Below are 19,438 nucleotides of genomic sequence, written 5' to 3'. Positions count from 1 at the left end.
TTTATCCCTGCACTGGATCAAATATATAGCATTTACCTTTCTACCAACCTATTATGCAAATTTTAAGAAGATGAAGATGATTTGTAAAAGGAATACTCTCATATTTTACCCTTTCTTTGACTCACCCAGACTGAGACAAGATGTTTGATACCATTTTCACCTCTGTATGTCCAGTGGTTTGGTCCTTATGGGTAGCATTTCATGTTAGCTTAGCATAAAGACTTGAAGTCTATGGGAGTCGTTAGCCTAGCTCCATCAAAGTGAAGAAATAAACCTTACAGCAACTCCAAAGTTGTCTTATTTATACGGTGCGTCGTGTGTATTAGAAATGCATGTCTTGGGATTTTCAAAATAAAACAAGACTAATTTTAGGGGAAGTTATATGGTGGAACTGTAACCACTGAACACATTTATCCTTCTGTATATTGTAGTATTCCAGGCCAGGCACTTATATATATATATATATACATATATATATATATATATATATATATGTATGTGTGTTCCAAGACGTCAATTGGAGAGTACATTCTCTGCATCCTCAACACCCTTGGTATACATAGCCCTCAAAACAAACATATTTAGTTTATATGTTATTTAGTGGTTGTCAGATCATGTAGATGTGTGCTGCCCAAGCAAGTAACATGTGTAAGTTCTGCAATTTCAAGCTGCACAGTTTATGATCTTGAGATACTGTGTATAAAAATGCAATCCCTGATGACCGGTCACTCTTAGCTGGCAGTGTAGGTCACCTTATACATAGAGCCTAGACTTCACAGTTTGTTCTGACAAAAGGTGTTGAGCTCAGTGGTAAACCCGTTCTGTGGTCCCATTAAAGTGGCACATGCAAGTGTGTGTACTACTAATGCATCCAAACACAGGTGTTCAGCTCTTTAAGGACTGTGGGAATCAAGAAGCTGAATGTCACAGGGCTCAGTATGATCAGTTTTCCAGACAATATGTGCAGTTTCCCAGTCCCATTCAGCTACAGTTGCTACCCTGAGGTGGTACAGTTCACACAGCATCTCCAGCGGTCACAAACATCTCAATTACTCTGACCAGAGGAGACAGAGCCGGGCTGCCGCAAGAATATGTGGGATGTTCTCTGAGAGCTGCTGGCCAAGGTAAATCAATACCTGACTGTCCAATCCACCCACGGGCTCCAACATTGTCCTGTCCCTTGCCCTTCTACCCGCTCTGAAACCGACTCCTCCTGGAGTCCTGATGAGTATAACTAATGAATTTCATTCCAAAACAAGAAAAAACCAGACATTTGCTCTGTGAAAATGATTGGTGGCATGTGCAGTATGTAGAGCACAACAATGGCTAAAACTGAGCCATTTTATGAACTTCTACTCTTTCAGGGTAGCATTTTAGATAAGGATAGCAGTTTTTTCTGCTGTTTTGAGATACTGAGCAATAAATTGTGGGCAGCAACAGTACTCATATAGCTTGTGTTATAGCTTGGTCATGTAAAAGGTGTTGTGTGTATTGGTATGTGCTTGTCGTTGTGGCTGACATCAATTTCCCAGAAAAAAAAAAATGCCTCAACATATACACAAGTTGCACCTGGACAGTCACTTTGCAGAAGACGACGAGATGATTGGTCAATTATGCATGTGTTCTCTGTACAACTAGAGGCAGATGTAGAAAAAAAAAGACCTGCATATAAAATATGCATTGATTTTTATAGTCCTTGAGCCAGGTGGAACTTTTGGCACAAAACAAGAACAGAGTTTGTCCATTTCCGCGGTGCAGAGGGGACTTGACCTGAAAGAGGGTGAAAGACGGTGAAGGCAGGAGCCACGTAAGGACACTCCTCATTATAATAAAAATCACATTCTCTGTCTTTTTCCTAATGAGGCTCATAACTTCTCCTTTTTTCCTCAGTAGGGCTGACGGCTTTGTTTATTTTGTTTGTGAAAATAACTCAGTTTCTTTTTTTTTCTTTTCACTTTCACTTTTATTCCATTTTATTACTCGGGTTCTCCCCCAATACAGAACAGACAGAGTTTGCGGAAAATGATTATGTGCATTGTCTCACCTGTAACTCTCTAAGCTGGATTTATGTCTTAACCACCACAGAGCTGTAACAATAGCACCAAGGTAAAAATAAATTCTGCCGACACACAGAACTTCAAGGTGAGGTTCATTGCACAGTTCGCTGAGTGTCAGACCACAGCAGATCAGGAGGGAATGTAAGTTGTGTGTCTACTTGTATTTCCAAATCCCTCGCCTCCTCCTAGCCGCACTACCTTATGCCTTGGGGAGAGCGCTCCTCCTGCTTTATCCTCGCCAATATAAAAAGGTCATTTAATGCACAGCGTTCTCTCTCCTGACAGGCTGAGAATTGGTTACTGTCAGCGCCCTCGCATTATTTATGACTCAGAGTACAGTATACACATCGCATTTCTGTGCTGAAATCTTTTAGCAGGCTAGGAGCCCCTTTCCAAGGCAATGTGTCACAGGTTCTGCTAATAAGATCTGATCTAACCTGGTGGTAAAAGCTCTCTGGCTGCATTCCTCTCCAACATCAGCTCCCGGCACTGCAAAAATCTCCATTATAACAAGTCATTTAGTCTCATGTTCAGTGTCTTAAAACAACAAAAATGAATCTGGATAAAGTAACCCCACTTTTTTCCACCGCTAATCAGCTTGTTTCGAGAACTTTTTTAAAACTTTTTTGTCATTTTGTCGTGTCTTGATGCCACTGGGCCTCGTTCTGCCTTGATTCGACAAATTCACACAAAAGGAATTCTGGAAACAAGTGAAACTGCATTGGAAACAAAAGGGATTATCTCATTCCACTGGCTTTTTTTCCACTTATTTTAGGAAAAACAAGATTTTTAACTTTGAATATGAGTTTAAATGACTTGCTGTAGTGGAGACTTTAGCAGTGCTGATGTTTGAGAGGAATGCAGTCAGAGAGCTTTTAGCACCAGGTTAGATCAGATTTTATTAGCAGAACTTGTGACACATTTCCTTGGAGAGGGGCTCCTAGCGTGTCAGCTTTAGCCTGCTAAAAGATTTCAGCACAGAACTGCAATGTGCTACACTGTAAGCTGAGTTATAAATACTGTGAATTGGAAATGAAATGACGAAATGACTGAAGATGGAGATTTTTTTGCGAAGTCTGCGTCCCACTCACAGTTCATTTTTTTCTTTAGATTAATCGAGCTGAGTCCTGCCTCGCCGCTTCTGTAAATGACTCATGTTTGATTACCTTTACCTTTTAAATGCCAAGCGTTCTTTCCTCGTAAATGACCAAGCATGCATTTTTCACACCCCTTCTATCAAAACACACACACACACTCACACTTTCAGCAGACCTCTGTATGACCTCCCCCACTTAAGTGAGTGGGCTCCCTCCATCCTTGAGGGAACGCCAGGGGGAAGCACAGAGAGGGAGGATAAGTCTTCAGTTAATAGGGCTGTGTGTGTGTGTGTGTGTTTGTGTGTGTGTGTGTGTGTGTGTGTGTGTGTGTGTGTTTATGCACAGGGAGCTGGTGAAGTTGGGTGGAGTCCTGAGGGTGGGTTAAGGCTGGTGTTAAAGGGGGTGCTGATGCCCGCTGTGGGCCTCCTGTGTGAGTGTGTGTGTGTGTGTGTGTGTGTGGGTCTCTGCCGGGACAGTGTGACTCAGTATGCTAACAGCAGCTATTCTCAGAGAGCGCAGTACGTCCCGCCATTCACCGGACTGCTCTGGATCCCTGATTCTGCCTGAACGTGTTTTCTCTCTCTGTGTCCCCCTGCGTCCTTACCGCGCCGTCTCTCTGTCCCTCTCCCTGTTTTGCTCTCTATTTTTGGTCTTTATGTCTTACTCTCGGCCTCTTTTTCCCTCCCTGCCCCTCCTTTGTCATCTGCCGTCTCGCTCTCTGACTTGTCTGTCTTCCTATGTGTCTGTTATTCTGTCTCTTTCTTTCTCGTCACTCCTCTTTCCATCATCTGCTCACTCTCATCATCTCTGCTCCTTTTGTCTAAAATACTAGACCTGGATATAAATAGGCTATCCCTCTGCTTCAGTCCAACCTATTGCCCTTCTCTCTTCTCTTCTCTTCTCTTCTCTTCTCTTCTCTTCTCCTCCTCCCTTGCTCTTCTCATCCCCGTCTCTCCCCATCACCTCTTTACCTCCCTCTGCTCTTCACCCATCTCATTAATTTTTTACATGTTTTTGTCTTTGTCTTTGTGTTTTAATGTCATCCCCGTCTCCCTCAAGAGGTGAATTGAACTCTTGTGTTGTTAACTTGCTGTTAATCGAGTATTTTTTTGTTGGTTTCATTGTAACTTTTGAGCGGAGATTTTGTGCTTTTTCATATGTGCATGTGCGCGTCAATAAACTGTGAATTATAAAATAAGAATTTGCAATAGAAGAGATTTACTCCGTGTTTTTGTCTGTTCAGCAGTGATGGCTATCGCTGCTGAACTACCCGCTTCTTCTTTTTATTCCAAATAATCTCCTGTTGCTGCTGGAAGCACAAAGCACATCACATCATGTGTGGCAAAGGTCCATTTCCTCAGAAAGGCCTCCCAGACACTGGCTGCTGAGAGCAGCAAATGTAAAAGCTGGTTTGAATCACTATTGAGTTATATCAATCAGCCATAGAAAATAGGCAAAAGCGGCACAGTTGTATTTTATTCATGTGAAAATGTTGCGGATTAGCGTGACCTGCTCGATGAAATGAATGCAAACCAAAAATCGTCTCCTGTCCTGTCTCAGGGGGAGGTCAAGGTGGAGGAACCAGGCAGCTGCTGTCCAGTCTGTAGGAAAGAGTTCCCTGGTAAGTGCGACATATGCAGCAAAACAAAAACAAGCATCTGAACCTGTGAAGGACGAGTGAAGATCAGGAAGAACTTTTCAGAAATAAAAATGGATGTCACGGCTATATTTAGGGTCTAAAATGTAGAAATGACATAAGTGTTCCATCTGGAGTACATCAGTGAGCTTGAAGGCAGTAATGTGTACAAATGTAAACCTTTTTATCGCACCTTTTATCTGTATGCTATAAAACTGTCCCAGTGACAAGAGAGCCCAGCCTTAATGTCGAAAACTACCAAGGCCACCGTGGTGTACTCGAGAAACATCGCTTGACAACAAGCTTGTGATCAAAACAAAGCAAATGAAATGTAGGAGCTCAAGTTGAAATCTGAAATATTACATGCTGTGAACCTCAAAGTGACTTCATACGGGGCTCTGCTTAACGTTTGGTGGTGGTGAGACTTCATGGCATGTAACCACTTTCCTTTGATTTCTATGTTTTAAACTCCATTTTGTAGCAGGGTAAAAAACCAAGTGCCGCAGTACCAATTAGTGAGAGATTACATTACTTAGCCTACATTGGGGCTTTAATCTCTCTCCCTGAGGAGAAAATGTCACATGCTGCGAAGGGGCATGGCAATGTCACTCTGCTTTCTGGAACGAGCTCCGTCTCTCCTGCAATTTCCTTTTTCTTTTTTTTTTTTGCTCCTTGTCTCGTTAGTGCAAATGCACAAACCCCTACTTTACTTTATATTTGCTGCTTTTGGTCCCTCAAATTCTCCTCCTCCTCCTAACTCACCGTGTTCTCGCTCTGTCTCTGGCCCATTTTCTCTCTCTCTCGCTCTCTCTCTTCCTCCTTGCCGTCCTCCTCCTTGCCGTCCTCCTCCTCCTCCCCGTGGTGGTGTCAGGCGAGCCGGTGCCAGAGTGTCGGCGCTACATGCAGGTCAGGAACATCACCAAGGGAGACTGTCGGCTTGACAACGTGGAGGTCAGCTTCTGCAGGGGACGCTGTCTGTCCAGGACCGATGTAATCCTGGAGGTATGGACAGACTGATGTGCACGCACACTCACACTCAAACACACACACACACACGCACATGCACACACTGACGAGGCGCGATTGAACCCACCTCCTTCAAGGAATTTCATTAGCGTCGGCTTTTTACAGCAGTTCTGCTTTATTCTCCTGAGAGGAACAGACACGGTTTCCTAAAGGTTTCGATAATAATTTGACTTTTGATTTCTTTTTTTTTTGTTGTTGCACATATAAAACAAAGCAGCAGAAACACAACAACAGCAGACAAGAATGAAGAAGTGCAGAAATTAAACAAATCCCCTGAGGCTTGTAGGAGGAATCTCACCTCAATAAGCATTATAAACAATGAAAAAGTCATGCAATCCACAATCCAGCTGCACAACATTTGGAGGCAACAGAAATAAGTATTGCCTTTGACATGAATGGTGACAAGATCAAAATAGTGATGATGTAATGGGCTTAAAGGAAAAAAAAAATCAAATGCGTATTGTTGGCTGTAATTGTTTGCAGATGAAGATCAGGGTCAAGTATATATTTCTATGTCAGTGTCTACAATTAATAATTTCCCCATATTCATAATTTAATTTAAGAATAAATGTTAGACTTAAATCCAAAAACAAACAAACAAAAAAAAAACCAGTGAAATAATTCTGTTCCTCATATCATCAAAGCCACTAATAATGCTTAGCTGTGGTGACAGAATGCGCAAAAGAAAAAAAAAAAAAAAATCAGGATTACCGTTTTAACCTTCATTGTGCAGCCAAACTGCCTGTCTGCTTTGCCTCGCAGGTGTTAAGTATTTTAGTGCGACAAACTGAAGTCAAACATATGGCTCCACACAGCTGCTGTAGTCTGCATCCTTTTTTTTTTTTTTTTAGCAGGTAAACACAGGCCATCCAGACATGCAGGGCACAGCTAGCCGCCAATAATGCTCCCAGCCGGTTAGCATTGCAGACTCATTGATTTTCCCATTAGACCTCATGTCTGCAGTCGGGGGATAAATCTACACCAGTTCAACGGCAGGCCAACAAAAACACAGACTTGATATTTAGATTTGAGTCACAGGTGATGTAAATATGGAAGGCTCGGGAGGGAATCTGTGTGTAGGGCTCAGGTGTAAAGGCTGCCGAGGTTTTTATCCAGTTGTTTTCTCTGTTTCTCCGTTTGCCGCCTTCACGTGTGTCTGTTCATCCTCGTAGGACTGCGAGCTCGTCACCTTATCACCATGGCGACTTTGTTCTTCCTTGGCACGCATTTATCTCCTCTGTAAAAATAGAGGCAGCCATGCTGGGAGATTAGTAAAAATAAACATTAGCTCCGCCAAACGTGTCGTTACCTCCCGTTTCCGTGGAAACAGGGGACGATAACCGGTAACTAGGCGGCACCTAGAAGTTCCTTTTGCCATTGATCATCGCCGTGAGTGAAAGAAGCAAGGGTGCATTAACAGGGGGAACTGAAGGGTTCTTGGTCTCTCTGCCAGACACACACACACACGCACACACACACATGCACACACACAGCTGATGTCAAAGTGCACAGAGCGCTAATGAGTGGCCATTTTCATTGGATGCTGCTCCCGCACAAATACCTCACTTCCTCCTTTCCTCACCTCCTCCTCCAATCGTCTCCTCACAATTTCCTCCCATCATCCGCTTGACGTTTCTTCATGTTATGTCTCTCTTTCCCCTTTGTCTCCACATGCACTAATTGGACACGTGAATTCCATGAAGCTTCCCTTTTTGCTTTTATGCTGAACACCAAGGCTATTCCAGAGAGCATTTTTTCCCCTTTTTTTCCCATATTTCAACCGCTCTGTCCCAAAAACGCCAATTTATTACCTGACGTTAACATCTCTTAAAAACATAAAAGGTCCGGTCTGTGCAGCTGTTATCATTTTGTCAGCTAAGGACTTAAATGAGCTGCCGTGCTTTAAAAGGTACCATCTGGTGTTGTAGTCTTGTTTCATAATTTTACAAGAGAAAGTGTCACTTTTCGATCGGTGGACAGCTCATTTTAGAAGAAAACGTGTTATGTCCTGATGTGATGGTATCTTTTTCGATGCACAAATGGCAGTTCTATTTGTGTTTAACGTATATGAATATAATTGTATGTTTTTACACTTCATGTGAGCTCCTTTAGGTCTTTAATGCATATTTCGAGAACTCTATATACAGCAATATGTAAGAGTTTCTGATTCTGTATTTTTCCAGCTGACACGCTCTCACCTCCTCCTCCTCCTTGCCTTTTCTTGTCTCTTTCTCTCTCTCTCTCTGTTTTTTTTTTCTTCTTTTTTTGCTCTCTGGCTTTCCCATGCTCTCTGTCAACTCGTTCTCTCCGTTTCTCTCTCCTCTCTCTCCTCTTCCTCTGGCGTGCTCCCCTCTCACAACCTCGCTCTCATCTGATTTCACCCTGGCTCTCCACCTTATTCCCATCTCCTAATTGCCTCTTCTCTTCTGCACTCCTCCTCTATTCTCTCCTTTCATCACCTCCCTCTCTCTCCCGCTCCCCTCCCTCCATCAGGAGCCTTACCTCCAGTCGGTGTGTGAGTGCTGTAGTTACCGTCTGGACCCCGACAACCCGGTCCGCTTCCTCAGCCTCCGGTGTGAGAGCGGAGAGACTGAGCCCGTCGTCCTGCCCGTCATTCATAGCTGCGAGTGCACCAGCTGCCAAGGTGGGTGTGTATTTCTGTGTGTGTGTGTGTGTGTGTGTGTGTGTAGGTGACTCACAGGGCTGCACGTCACTCAAACATCCAGGTGTTTACATGCAAACCTGAGCACACAAACACACGTATAACAGTGTTTATTTGCCTAATTGCCTCCACGCTGCACATGGACAGTATACACACCAAGGTAATTATAGTTTTGCATTTTTCATTAGTTTTTATTTTTATTTGATTTTGCTTAGTTTTTACTAGTTCCAGTGTTAGTTTTAGAAAATAGTGTGCAATAAAAACTCAACAATTATAATAATAATCACATCATTTAAAAAAAAACAGATGATCAGTCTATAAATGGCATTTGTCAGTCAGTGTTTTTGTGTCAACAACAACAACAACAACAACAACAAGAGTAAGTGTAGATATGGGCACAAATATGTAAACTGTCAACACAAGATGCAGCCTCAAGTGCAAAAATGTGTGTAATTCTGTTTGTGCTGGGTAAAAATGAACAAACAAATCATTTTGAACTAATCAGTACTGGGAGAACATTCTGGAAACCCTTCCACTCATGACGTCCAATCCCAAAAGCTCAGAGTTCTGTAGTTCCCTGAAACAAGCTGGACTTTTAGTTTTTGTGGGATTCCACAGTTTTTATCACCTTCCACTGCAGGACATAGATAGATGGATAGATAGATAGATAGATAGATATACTTTATTGATCCCAATCAGGGAAATTCTCACGAGCTCTTATCTGAGACACCGTCAGATCCAAAGTAATCTCAAGGTGCTTGCTTGTCCGCCTGCGCCGACAGAAGGATATTAGCCATCTGCTGCGTAAAACTGCCCCAGTTAAAAAGCTGAAAGATAACTTTCATACTCATCCAAAATACTAGGCCTTTGTATGAAATAAAATGACAAAGATGAAAACTGAAGACATTTTCTCTGTAATTTTAGTTTATTTTTGTTCGTTTTGTAAATCGTTTTTGTTTAGGCCTCTTTTTTTATTTCAGTTAAAAATGTTTTTTCACACCTAGTTGTCATTTTTTTGTTAGGTTTTGTTAACAATCATAACTTTGAGATACGCTCCCAGTTTCTTGTCAGGTGTGTCATTTTTGGAATATCGCAGAGTTTAGAAAAAGGTGTATTCCAAAGAGAGGAGACCGGGCGGGATCACGGTATTTTACACACAGGAATGTGGCAGAACGTGTTTTACAACTTTGTTCACATACTCATGCAAGTTGTTGGTTTGCAGTTTTTTTTGTCCAACAAACCCATCAGTAAGAGGAGAACATGTTTACATCAGGGAAAAGTGCAGGGAAAAGGTTATGGAAAGTCCAGGAAAATCCAGGGAATTTAAGGTCAAGGCCAGAGCAGGAAACTGGGAATCAGCACACCCACTGATGCCATACACACACACACACACACACACACACACACACACACACACACACACAAATGGACCACAGTCAGTTTTTGAATTGACATTATATATGTCACCAGTATAAACACACACAACTTATATTCATTCACTTAAAGACAACAAATTCATGCCTTTGTGTGCAGATACTCACAGGATCAAACAGGCTGCATTTGCTCTCTCACTCTTCTTCACTTGTACACACACACACACACATACACACACACCCACACATCAAGTCTGATTGCATTTAGAGCCCTTGCAAAAACATGCCTCACACACAAAACACCCAAACTGTGACTGAAAGGGACGCAGATTGTCTGTCTCACTCACACACACACACACACACACACACACACACACACACACACACACACACACACACAAACTGTGCTAGCACTCATGCTGTCTGTCATGCTGCCTGTCATGCTGTTTATCATTCTGTCCAAGTGGCTATAACACCCAGCCATCATGTCTATCTGTTCCCCTCCCCGGTACAGTTTCTCTGTCTTAGTCACTTTGCATTAATGCTAGGTTAACATGCAAGACTCACAGAAACAGGCACACACACACACACACACTTGTTCATGCCTACAGACGTAAACATACATGTTCCCAGACTTGCACCCACATGCATTTAATCTTTGCGAGCCGTACGTTTGCTTTTGCCCGCCATGAATAATTCAATCAGGGATCCCACCTCTGAAGCAATTACGTGCTAATCCATTCATCAACATGGCTGATTGTGTTAGTTAATTGGATGTAGCCACATACGACACAGAACAACTCGCAGCTCATATTCCCCTCCCGCTCCCGCACTCCAGCGGACATCGCATCTGACTGATGTGCTTGTTTCGGCCATCAATCTCCTATCGTACGCAGCCATGCTTAAACACACACACACACACACACACACGCACAGTCACACATATTTGGTACAATTAGCAATTTTCTCATTAATCAATGTGATTAGTGCTGTTCTTTACTCACACACATTACACTCATGCGCATGCGCATGAGCAAAATAGGGTTACAATTCTCTGTGGTTCATTCCTGTGCTGTTGGGATTATCACTTAGTATGACTTTCCCACAGGAAGTACACACTTAAAGGACCATACTGGTGATTTTGAATGTTTATTCCATTCACTACAGTTGATCCACAGTTTACATCGCAACAAAGACATTTTGCAAATCATGGACACGTATTATTAAAGATTTCACAACATATTATCAAAATCCTTTTTTTTTTTTCAAATAGATTTTCAAATAGGAATTTTTGGTTGAAACTCCCAACTTATTATTTTCTGCGGCTAACAAAGTCATCCCCTTTCATCAACCACAGGACAGTCAAGTGGCTGTGGAATGCATACGTTTGCCCAGGGACTATTTTCCCGGGTGGAGGGACCGTTTCACTCCACCTAATTTCAAGTCATGAAAACACATCAGTGCTGCCGCTTTTAGGGAAACTAATGTGCACGACTTTATTGCGGTGATGGAGTACTGGTGTGAAGAAAGCCTGACGTGCATTTTCATGTCGTAGTGGAATGAATAGAAATCGATGGCTGGGTAAAAGGGAGGAAAAATGATATCCGAGTTGTAAAATGCGACTGCTTGCTTGGGGAAAAGATTAGCGGAAACGTGAAGTGTGTGCATTTTGGAGATTTTACACGAAACATGCAAAGCCGCTGGTATGGTCCTTTAAATGTCCCCCCAAATTAGACGCTGAATACAAGGAAGCAATGGTGACAACAACACTGCACTGTCTGTTGATGCAAGAAACAATTCTGGCTATGCTCCGTGTAATTCATCTTCCAAAATTTGACGCTGAACACGACTGGCATGCACCTGTTGCCTCTAATAATGGGATCCCAGACATTCAACTGTCAGAATAAATCTAAACCGCAGGCCACACACTATACTTAGCACTTAGCATCTCCACATTTGGGTTTATTTCAAAATGCACAAGAGTGCACGGAGGTCGGGTATCGAGCTTAACAACTCGAGAAAAACTTATCTGACCGGCGCATGAATGCAACATGACACCCCTCTCCCTTTACTCACACACTCGCACACGTGCTGCAGGGATACATTCCTTCAGTGACGCGCTCCTCCTCTATCTTTAGTGTCTGGCGGAGGAAACACTGCTCATTTTGATGCATCGGCCTCTAGTGTGTTGTTATTCTAGAAAATGACAGAGAGGGTCAGTCTCACTCTGTTTCTCTGCGGTGTGTTTGGGATTCTCTCCGTTCACAGGAGGTGACCTGTCCAGACGCTGAGCCTGTTCCTCGTGTGTGTGTGTGCGCCTGTGTGTATACGTGCGAATGTGAGTGTGTGCGTGTGTGTTCGAGTCACAGTGTGTGTGCACGTGAGAGAGTGAGAGAGCAGGATAGGAGTGAGAAAGCCAAAGCGAGCGAGAGCGTCACACTGACAGCTGGCTGCGAGATGCACAGAGGATTCTGGGACGGACAGATGGAAAGTCCGGGGCGGAGATGGACAAGCGGAGAGATGAACGAGGAGTCCGCAGCCCCTGTTATGATGTACACATTGTTCTGTAGTCCTTAGTCATCATATGACTGGATGCTACTGTTCATTATAGAGTTCCTCTTCTGAAACTCTCCTGTTCTTCAGCCTGTACAGCCTTTTTCTTTTGTATGTTTATAAAAATAAAAAAACATAGCAGGACCTATACAATCCAAATAAGACCTATTACATTTTGAGTGAAAATACTGTAACTATGTTCTAAAGAAAAACTATATGTCTTTAAAAGCAAATCTTCAGTGTTAAAGTGAGCTGGTTAGATGTTTCATGCATTCACGTTGCAGTACATGCAGTTCCAGTGGATTGGTCAATAAACATGTTGCACACATTGAGGAATTTTTCAGCTTGTTTTTTTTTTTTTAAACTATGTATTTGCTATGTGCTGTGTGTCTCCTCTTTTTTTTCCAGCACTGCCTTGTTCCTCATTTCAGGTTTGTCACACTCACACAACAGACCACAGTCTTCTGGGTGGTACAGCAGCCGCGGTCAGAAAAAAGGCAAAATTGAGAGAGTGGTGTTGCTGCAGGAAAGTGATTTTTTTCCCCACATGTCAGATTTTTAATAGTCAGAGATGCATTTCTTTCTCTTTGATCACAAACAGCTGTACCGTTTAATAGACGTGTCAGAGTGAAGTGAAGCCTGTAGCGTTTTAACTTGATTCCTTTATTCAGTCATTTATTCAGCATGGTGAAAATGCATTAAGAATTCCATCTTAAGCTAAATATAATCCTCTCCCTCTCTCCTTTCCTGTGTGTGTGTGTGTGTGTGTGTGTGTGTGTGCATGCATGTGTGTGTCACTCAGACACAGTGCTTAGAAACTGTGTGTGTCTAAGCAAGGTAGAGTGTGTCAGGCTGGGATCTGTCAAAGGAAGTGCGCTCCCAGGACAGGACAGTGTCTGTCTCTTCTCCTTTCGCTCTCCTCTTCCCTTTTCTCCTCCTTTTCCACCTTCATCTCATCCTCACACTCTCCTCTTTTCGCCTTCCCCTCTCTTCCCTTCTTTTTCCCTCCTCTGTTTTCCTCCTCTCCCCTCGTTTCCACCTCTCCTTTCTCCTTCCTCTCCTCCTCCTCCCTCTCTCTCTTCCTGACTAAATAAGGGAGTTGAGAGGGGAGGCTGAGCGGCACGCCTCCTCTGTTTCCACCGCTGTACTGAATACTGTAAGGCATTAATAAGCATCTAGTTCATTTTTTAATCACGAGAAAAAGTCTGTTTTGATCGATAGTTGTTGGGCCTCCTCCGAGCGCCATGCTGCCATTCACACCACATCCAAAAAGGTCCTTACACATGATCGATGGAGCTAAAACTGATGCTACGAGGCGCACAGGGATCGATGCGTCACCCAAATCACGCTGTGATGTGATGTATCCGACAAAACTCTGAGAGAAAACAAGATTTTCTTCTTGTGGGTCGAGGAAACTAACGAAAATCTGGGTGTAAGTGATTAAAAAAAAAAGATTCCCCGGAAACAGCGGAGGGTTGGCAGTATTAATAGGGCAGCGCATTTTATCGTATGCCAACTGCTGCCTTAAAGTACTGTCGGAAAAACACAACTCCTTATTAAGCATACATGCGTGTTTCAATATGAATTAAAATGGAGAAACTGTATGATACTGAGGGTGTGACGTTTAAGAATGGGGAGACAATGAGACTAACAATCTCAGTTATTCCTATATGTTTGGATAATGGATTAAAACATCAATAACATGGCTGAGGGATTTTTTTTTTTTTTTTATCTTCTTCATTCTGACTTCCTAAACAAAACAACAGCTATTAAAACTACATTTATACTTGGTCCCCTTTGTTATTTCTGTCAGAAAATCGTAGTCTGTTTAACAAGGAGCAAGTTGAGGCACACAGGAGAGCAGAGTGTTGTGTATCACTGCTCACCTTTTGTCAAATGCTGGCAAGGCCTTTGACTCTGTTTCTCACTATGTTGACTTGATGATTGTTTTGTCCAGTGTAGCCATTAGGCCTATTTTACAGTCCATTTCATAATCTGCTATTAATCTGAACTGCAGTGTACAATTAATTGCCATCAATTAATTATTGTAGGCTATTAAAAAAAAAAAAATCTGGCAATCTGGTATTCCAAACCAGCTGCGAGCACTGTCTTACTTATATCCCTATAGGCTACTTGCAGTATTTTTATTTATTTATTATTCATGAATTCATCCAGTTTTGCAACACTAAGCACTCCTTATTTTATTATTACAAATGCTCGAGAAAGAATACGCAAGACCGTCCATCCAGATTACAGTACCATTTCCAGCCGCTCCCTTGCGCCTGACTCTCAGTATTTCCGACAGTACTTGAAGGCAGCATCCTGGCCATGACGGAAGGGGGGAACCCCGCCGGTGTGACGTAGCTGAACAATCAATCTGTGTGGGAATCCCCATCCAACCCTGAAACACAACAAAGCAGCGCCTGGCACACTTTCTCACCACGTTAACGTGATGTTCACCCACTCAGCCACAACCCTGCTCTCAGCGGGCGGGCAAGGCTTCACCTCAGAGTAGGTACATGTCAATTTATATGCTTTTGTAGCACAAAATAAACCAGGCGATAGGGCGTGAACGTCGATTCAGCAGGATCCTATAGGAGAACAGATAAGGCTCCACACCTGTAACGCCAAACCGTTTAGCCGCAGCCATCCTGATCAGAGCAGAGCAGCTGTCTGATAAGCCTGAGGTGTACACTGCATGTTCCTGTTCTGTCTGTTAACACACTGCAAGTGGCATTACCAGCCGGAAGACAGCAACGTGCATGGTCTAATTTAGGTGTTCGCAAGCTTTTTATGTGAAAGACCCCCAGCTTGACATGTTTGAATCACACACCTCCAACGTGATCGCCTCAGGGTTTGTGCAGAAGCCACCTGAGAAGATGCTTTTTTGGAGAAGAAGCTGCAGCCTCTGCTCCGTATTCTTATGCGTCGTATGCTAATTTGGATAATTTCAAGTGAAACTGATAATGAGATGAGAGCCATGTTTGTTGAGGGACCCTCTGCTGGAATTACCCCTGCTAGCCCCGGATCCCGTTATGGAACCACATGTGTATTTTAAACTATATATTTTTGCATCATTAGAGAATATGCTGAATGGGTGCTGATGTTGCTTCCACTTTTCACATCATCAAAAGTGAGAGCAGTTCCGCTGCCGTGAGCAAAGGGTTAAAAGAGGCGCAGCCAGACGCCGGGGAGCTGAAGTCATCCGGCAGAGCGCACAGAGAGGAGGAGGAGGAGAGAGACCGAAAACACCTCCAAAAACATCGACCTAGGACGGCGCAGGCTGCAGATCTGCGCTCTCCTGTTTTCTTTTCCATCACAATTCTCTTCTTTTATCTCCAGACAAATATAAAAACCTTCACGAGGAAGAGAAGGAGGTGGAATGAGAGAGAAATATTAAAAAAAAGAAAGAAAGAAAAAAAAAACGCGCAGCTCAGCGCCCAACTATGGCTCCAACGAGGATCGTCGGCAAGCTCGCCCAGTCCGCTCAGCGGAGCGGGCTGTAGCGCAGGATGAGAAGCTCTGCCGTGTCCTCCGAGCCTGAGACCAAGAGGAAATCCCATTGACAGCTCCTCCCCCGCGGGGGGACAGAAACAGACACCTTCGCTCCCTCACCCTGGAAACAAAACGGAGACTGGAAACGACCCATAGCTGCTGTGCGTACAGTAGCGCCTCCTTTCCAGAACACTCCTCTGCCTCTCTTTCTCCTGGAGACCCACCAGTAACATCGCTTGGAGTGATCAACTTGGAAGAAGTTTGGCCCCGGGATTACTGTGGCAGCCTGCAGAGTGTTCAGTCTCCATGATAGGAGCGCAGTGAGCGTTGTGCGCTCGGCTGCGGGGACTGAAGACGCAGCGTCGGGTGGACATACACAAGTCTAAAAAGTCTTAAGAAGTCAAAGAGACCGCACAGCAAAGATGCCGGTCCGGAGGGGCCACGTGGCCCCACAGAAACCCTTCCTGGACACCATCATCAGGAATTCGACAGTCAAAGTAAGACCATTGATGTATTCTCCCCGCTTCCTTTGCATGATAATTTATGTGTGCGCCATCTCTTCCTTTCATCAAGGCCCACTGTTAATAATTGATTTGTTGACACAAAAGCGCGCTGTTTGCAAATGGCATCCTCATGAAGTCTACTTTCAATTGACATTTGTTTCCATAATGAGTCCACTAATGACGTTTGGTGATGCGTGGTTAATAGGTTGACCACAGAGTGTGCGATAACGTTATACACAATGATAACGTGTTTGGTAAAAAGTTGAGTAAACTGCTGTATGACTAAATATACTCTACGAAAAACAAGGGCAAGATCGTTCATATTTTCCTCCTAACATCCACAAAACTTAAATCAGTTTGATGCCAATTACTGTTTGTTTGTTTTTTTCTTACCCTCATATTGGCATTTGTCTAAACAGGTGAATAAACTGCCTTTAGGTGAGCAGCCTGTGAATGACAGCCAGGCAAAATTGTGGATTTGTAATGATTTTTTCTTTCCTTGTGGCTCTGAGCCCATCTGAGTGTTTCCCTAGAGGAAGATAAATTATGTCACTTCTTAAAACAATGCACAGTTATAGCACAATGTAGGATGTACCTTTCTAAGAATAATACAAGCAGCCCCGATAAGTGTGTCATATTTAAAATCTAACAAGAAACTGTTTATTATAATGGATCAGTCAGTTTTTTCTGTTTTTCCAAATCCTTTAACGCTTCAACATCACCCTGAGATGAAGTGTCTTCCCAGGCTTCTTCTGTCCTGACTGATTTGGACAGAAACAGCAATCTAATACCAGATGGGATACAGTCTGATGCTCTTGTGGCATGTCTTATTATCTTTGACTCAGATGATGTGGCTACATAAAATGAATTTTCAAGCTTAAAGTTTTGGACACTTGGAAACTAAAATGAATATGTGCTCAAAATACATAGGCTTCATTTGTCCTCAATTCCCTGCAGCAGTGTTATCTGTGATGCAAATCGTTCATGTTATTTTCCATCCTTCAGTGTGTGACTAGACTTTAAACGTGGCACAGCAGCCGCATCAGCACAGTCCCTACGGAAATTCACCACATGGCTGATGAAGATGGTGATGCTGAAGGTGATGGCAATGGTGAAAGAAAAATGGAGGATACTAGAGCTTGACGATGCTCCCAACTTTTGCAAGTCAAGCCGTTGCATCCGGCATCTTAAACTCAGCTTACAGTAATTACAGCTTTTAGTGAACCCTGACTTTGATTATTCCCCTCAGGCGCTGATATGATAAAGATGTAGATATGAGCTGGGGTGAAATATGATAGTCTTATATAACTCTGGCCCGATGATGGTCCCATTTGACTCAACTTATTCCACTCAGGGAAAAAAAGACATTCACAACCCCTCACTTAAGACTTGAATCATACTAACTCCTGAGGTAAGCCTTTCCCAAGGCCTACGAGATGTTAGTCTCTCATGACAAACACGGTGCTTGCCTCCACAATTTGTCATATGCTCCTGGGCTGAGCAGTTCACAAGAATGCCTGGGAGCTGCAAGTGGAGTCTTGCTGTGTTCGTAACAAAAGAGTCACGGTGGCAGCATGGGTTCAGAGCCTCAAATAAGGCGTTACGTGGGTGGGTTTGGTGCAGAAAACAACCAGCTTCCTGACATTAACTAACACAAGGTGCTGAAAAAGAGGCTCCACAGGAATTCAGTGGGGTTGAATAATTGACTTGGAACTGGGGTAGATGACATTAATCCTGCAGTATACATATTTTTCCATCCTGATAAGCGTGGCTAACTCTGCAAAGGTGAGCGCATTCAAGTGCTCACTGAAACGTTGCAGATTCGTTCACTGCGTCCATATATGAAATGTTTTTTTTTTTTTTTTTTAGAGCAGCTACAAGTGCTGGGATTGGCATCCTTTCAGTGTGCAATGGGAAACGTGTCCTTGTGCAGAATTATTCCTGAGGGAAGCACTGCTGAGCACAGGATGATGTACAGCTGAGGCTCGGGTACTATATCGTCTCACATCAGGGCTTACAAATGTTTTAATGACCCGTATTTTCCAAATAATTCTCCTTGTTGACCCAGAACCGATTGTTGTGTGCTTAGGTCAGACTAAATCAATCAAGCAGATGGTGATGATGAGATGGCCGTAGTGTCAGATGTACCAGAGAGGTTCTGGCTATGGAGTGTTGGACATGGAAGAGGAGCTCTGTAATGAGTTTCACAAAACCTCAGCGGACAGCAGCCGAAGCTAAGCAGCTGTCTCGGACAATCATCTCTGAGGCCTCCAGGTTGATCCTGCTTCAGAAAGGATGCAGGAATTCGGCCATGTACTTCCCAAGTAATTATTTCATCAAAATAACTTCAGGACCTGACTCAATAATTTGTGGACCCACTTAAGTCTTGTCGTGACCTACCTTAGAGTCCTAACTCAGACTGTGAACACACTGCCCCAGATCACTGAAACTTACCCCACACCTCTCATGTTATCCATAGAGTAAACTAAACCTGGTGTAATTTTCCCTGTAATGTCCACAGTATGGTACAAATGTTCCTCCATTCGTTTGACGTTTGATTATGTACAGCATAATGGGATCATGGGGAACCAAAGACGATTGAACTTTGATCAATCATCAATCAAGAGACCTTCTAGAGGTGTAAAACCCCTTATACCTTAAAAAAAAAAAAAAAAAAAAAAAAAAAAAAAAAAACGAGTTTCATGTGGAAGGAAGAAATTGTCAACTTGGACCCCTTTATGTGATTACATGTGTATGTGAATGGGAGGGTCGACTGTAGTTTGATAGATTGAAAACATATAAATTTCAGTTATAATGTTATAAGGGTCTTGAAAACACATTTAAGGTCCCGTCACTGGAGAGACCGTTTTGACCACATTAAAGATTTAGTCACCACTAGCAGAAAACTTTGTTGCTGCAGTGCTGTCTTAGGGGTTGAAACTTTGATGAGTGTTGCAATGATGTCATAGAAGGTATTTGCCTTTCAAAGTGAAGAAGATTATCTTTTTCACTTTGCATGTACTTTTGGTTGTTAAT

At 43.1% G+C, this 19,438-nt stretch overlaps 2 protein-coding genes across 2 annotated transcripts in view; both read left to right on the top strand.

Moving 5' to 3' along the window:
- Positions 1-12,724, top strand: part of sspo (SCO-spondin) — a 95,846-nt gene extending 83,122 nt beyond the window's left edge. The window contains exons 114-117 of the mRNA XM_030079977.1: positions 4,715-4,775; positions 5,662-5,792; positions 8,310-8,460; positions 12,120-12,724. Coding sequence (XP_029935837.1) covers positions 4,715-4,775; positions 5,662-5,792; positions 8,310-8,460; positions 12,120-12,142 — 366 coding nt within the window. The 3' untranslated portion in view covers positions 12,143-12,724. The remainder of the gene's footprint in view (positions 1-4,714; positions 4,776-5,661; positions 5,793-8,309; positions 8,461-12,119) is intronic.
- A 3,531-nt stretch (positions 12,725-16,255) lies between these two features.
- The window catches only part of kcnh2b (potassium voltage-gated channel, subfamily H (eag-related), member 2b), a 270,945-nt gene continuing 267,762 nt past the window's right edge, over positions 16,256-19,438 (top strand). The window contains exon 1 of the mRNA XM_030079595.1: positions 16,256-16,396. The gene's annotated coding sequence lies outside the window, so the exon portion shown is untranslated. The remainder of the gene's footprint in view (positions 16,397-19,438) is intronic.

This window comes from Myripristis murdjan, chromosome 20, assembly GCF_902150065.1.
Source record: "Myripristis murdjan chromosome 20, fMyrMur1.1, whole genome shotgun sequence".
In the NCBI taxonomy this organism is placed as follows: Eukaryota; Metazoa; Chordata; class Actinopteri; order Holocentriformes; family Holocentridae; genus Myripristis; species Myripristis murdjan.
Note: the sequence above shows the minus strand (reverse complement) of the source record. Positions and strands in the feature narration are given on the sequence as shown.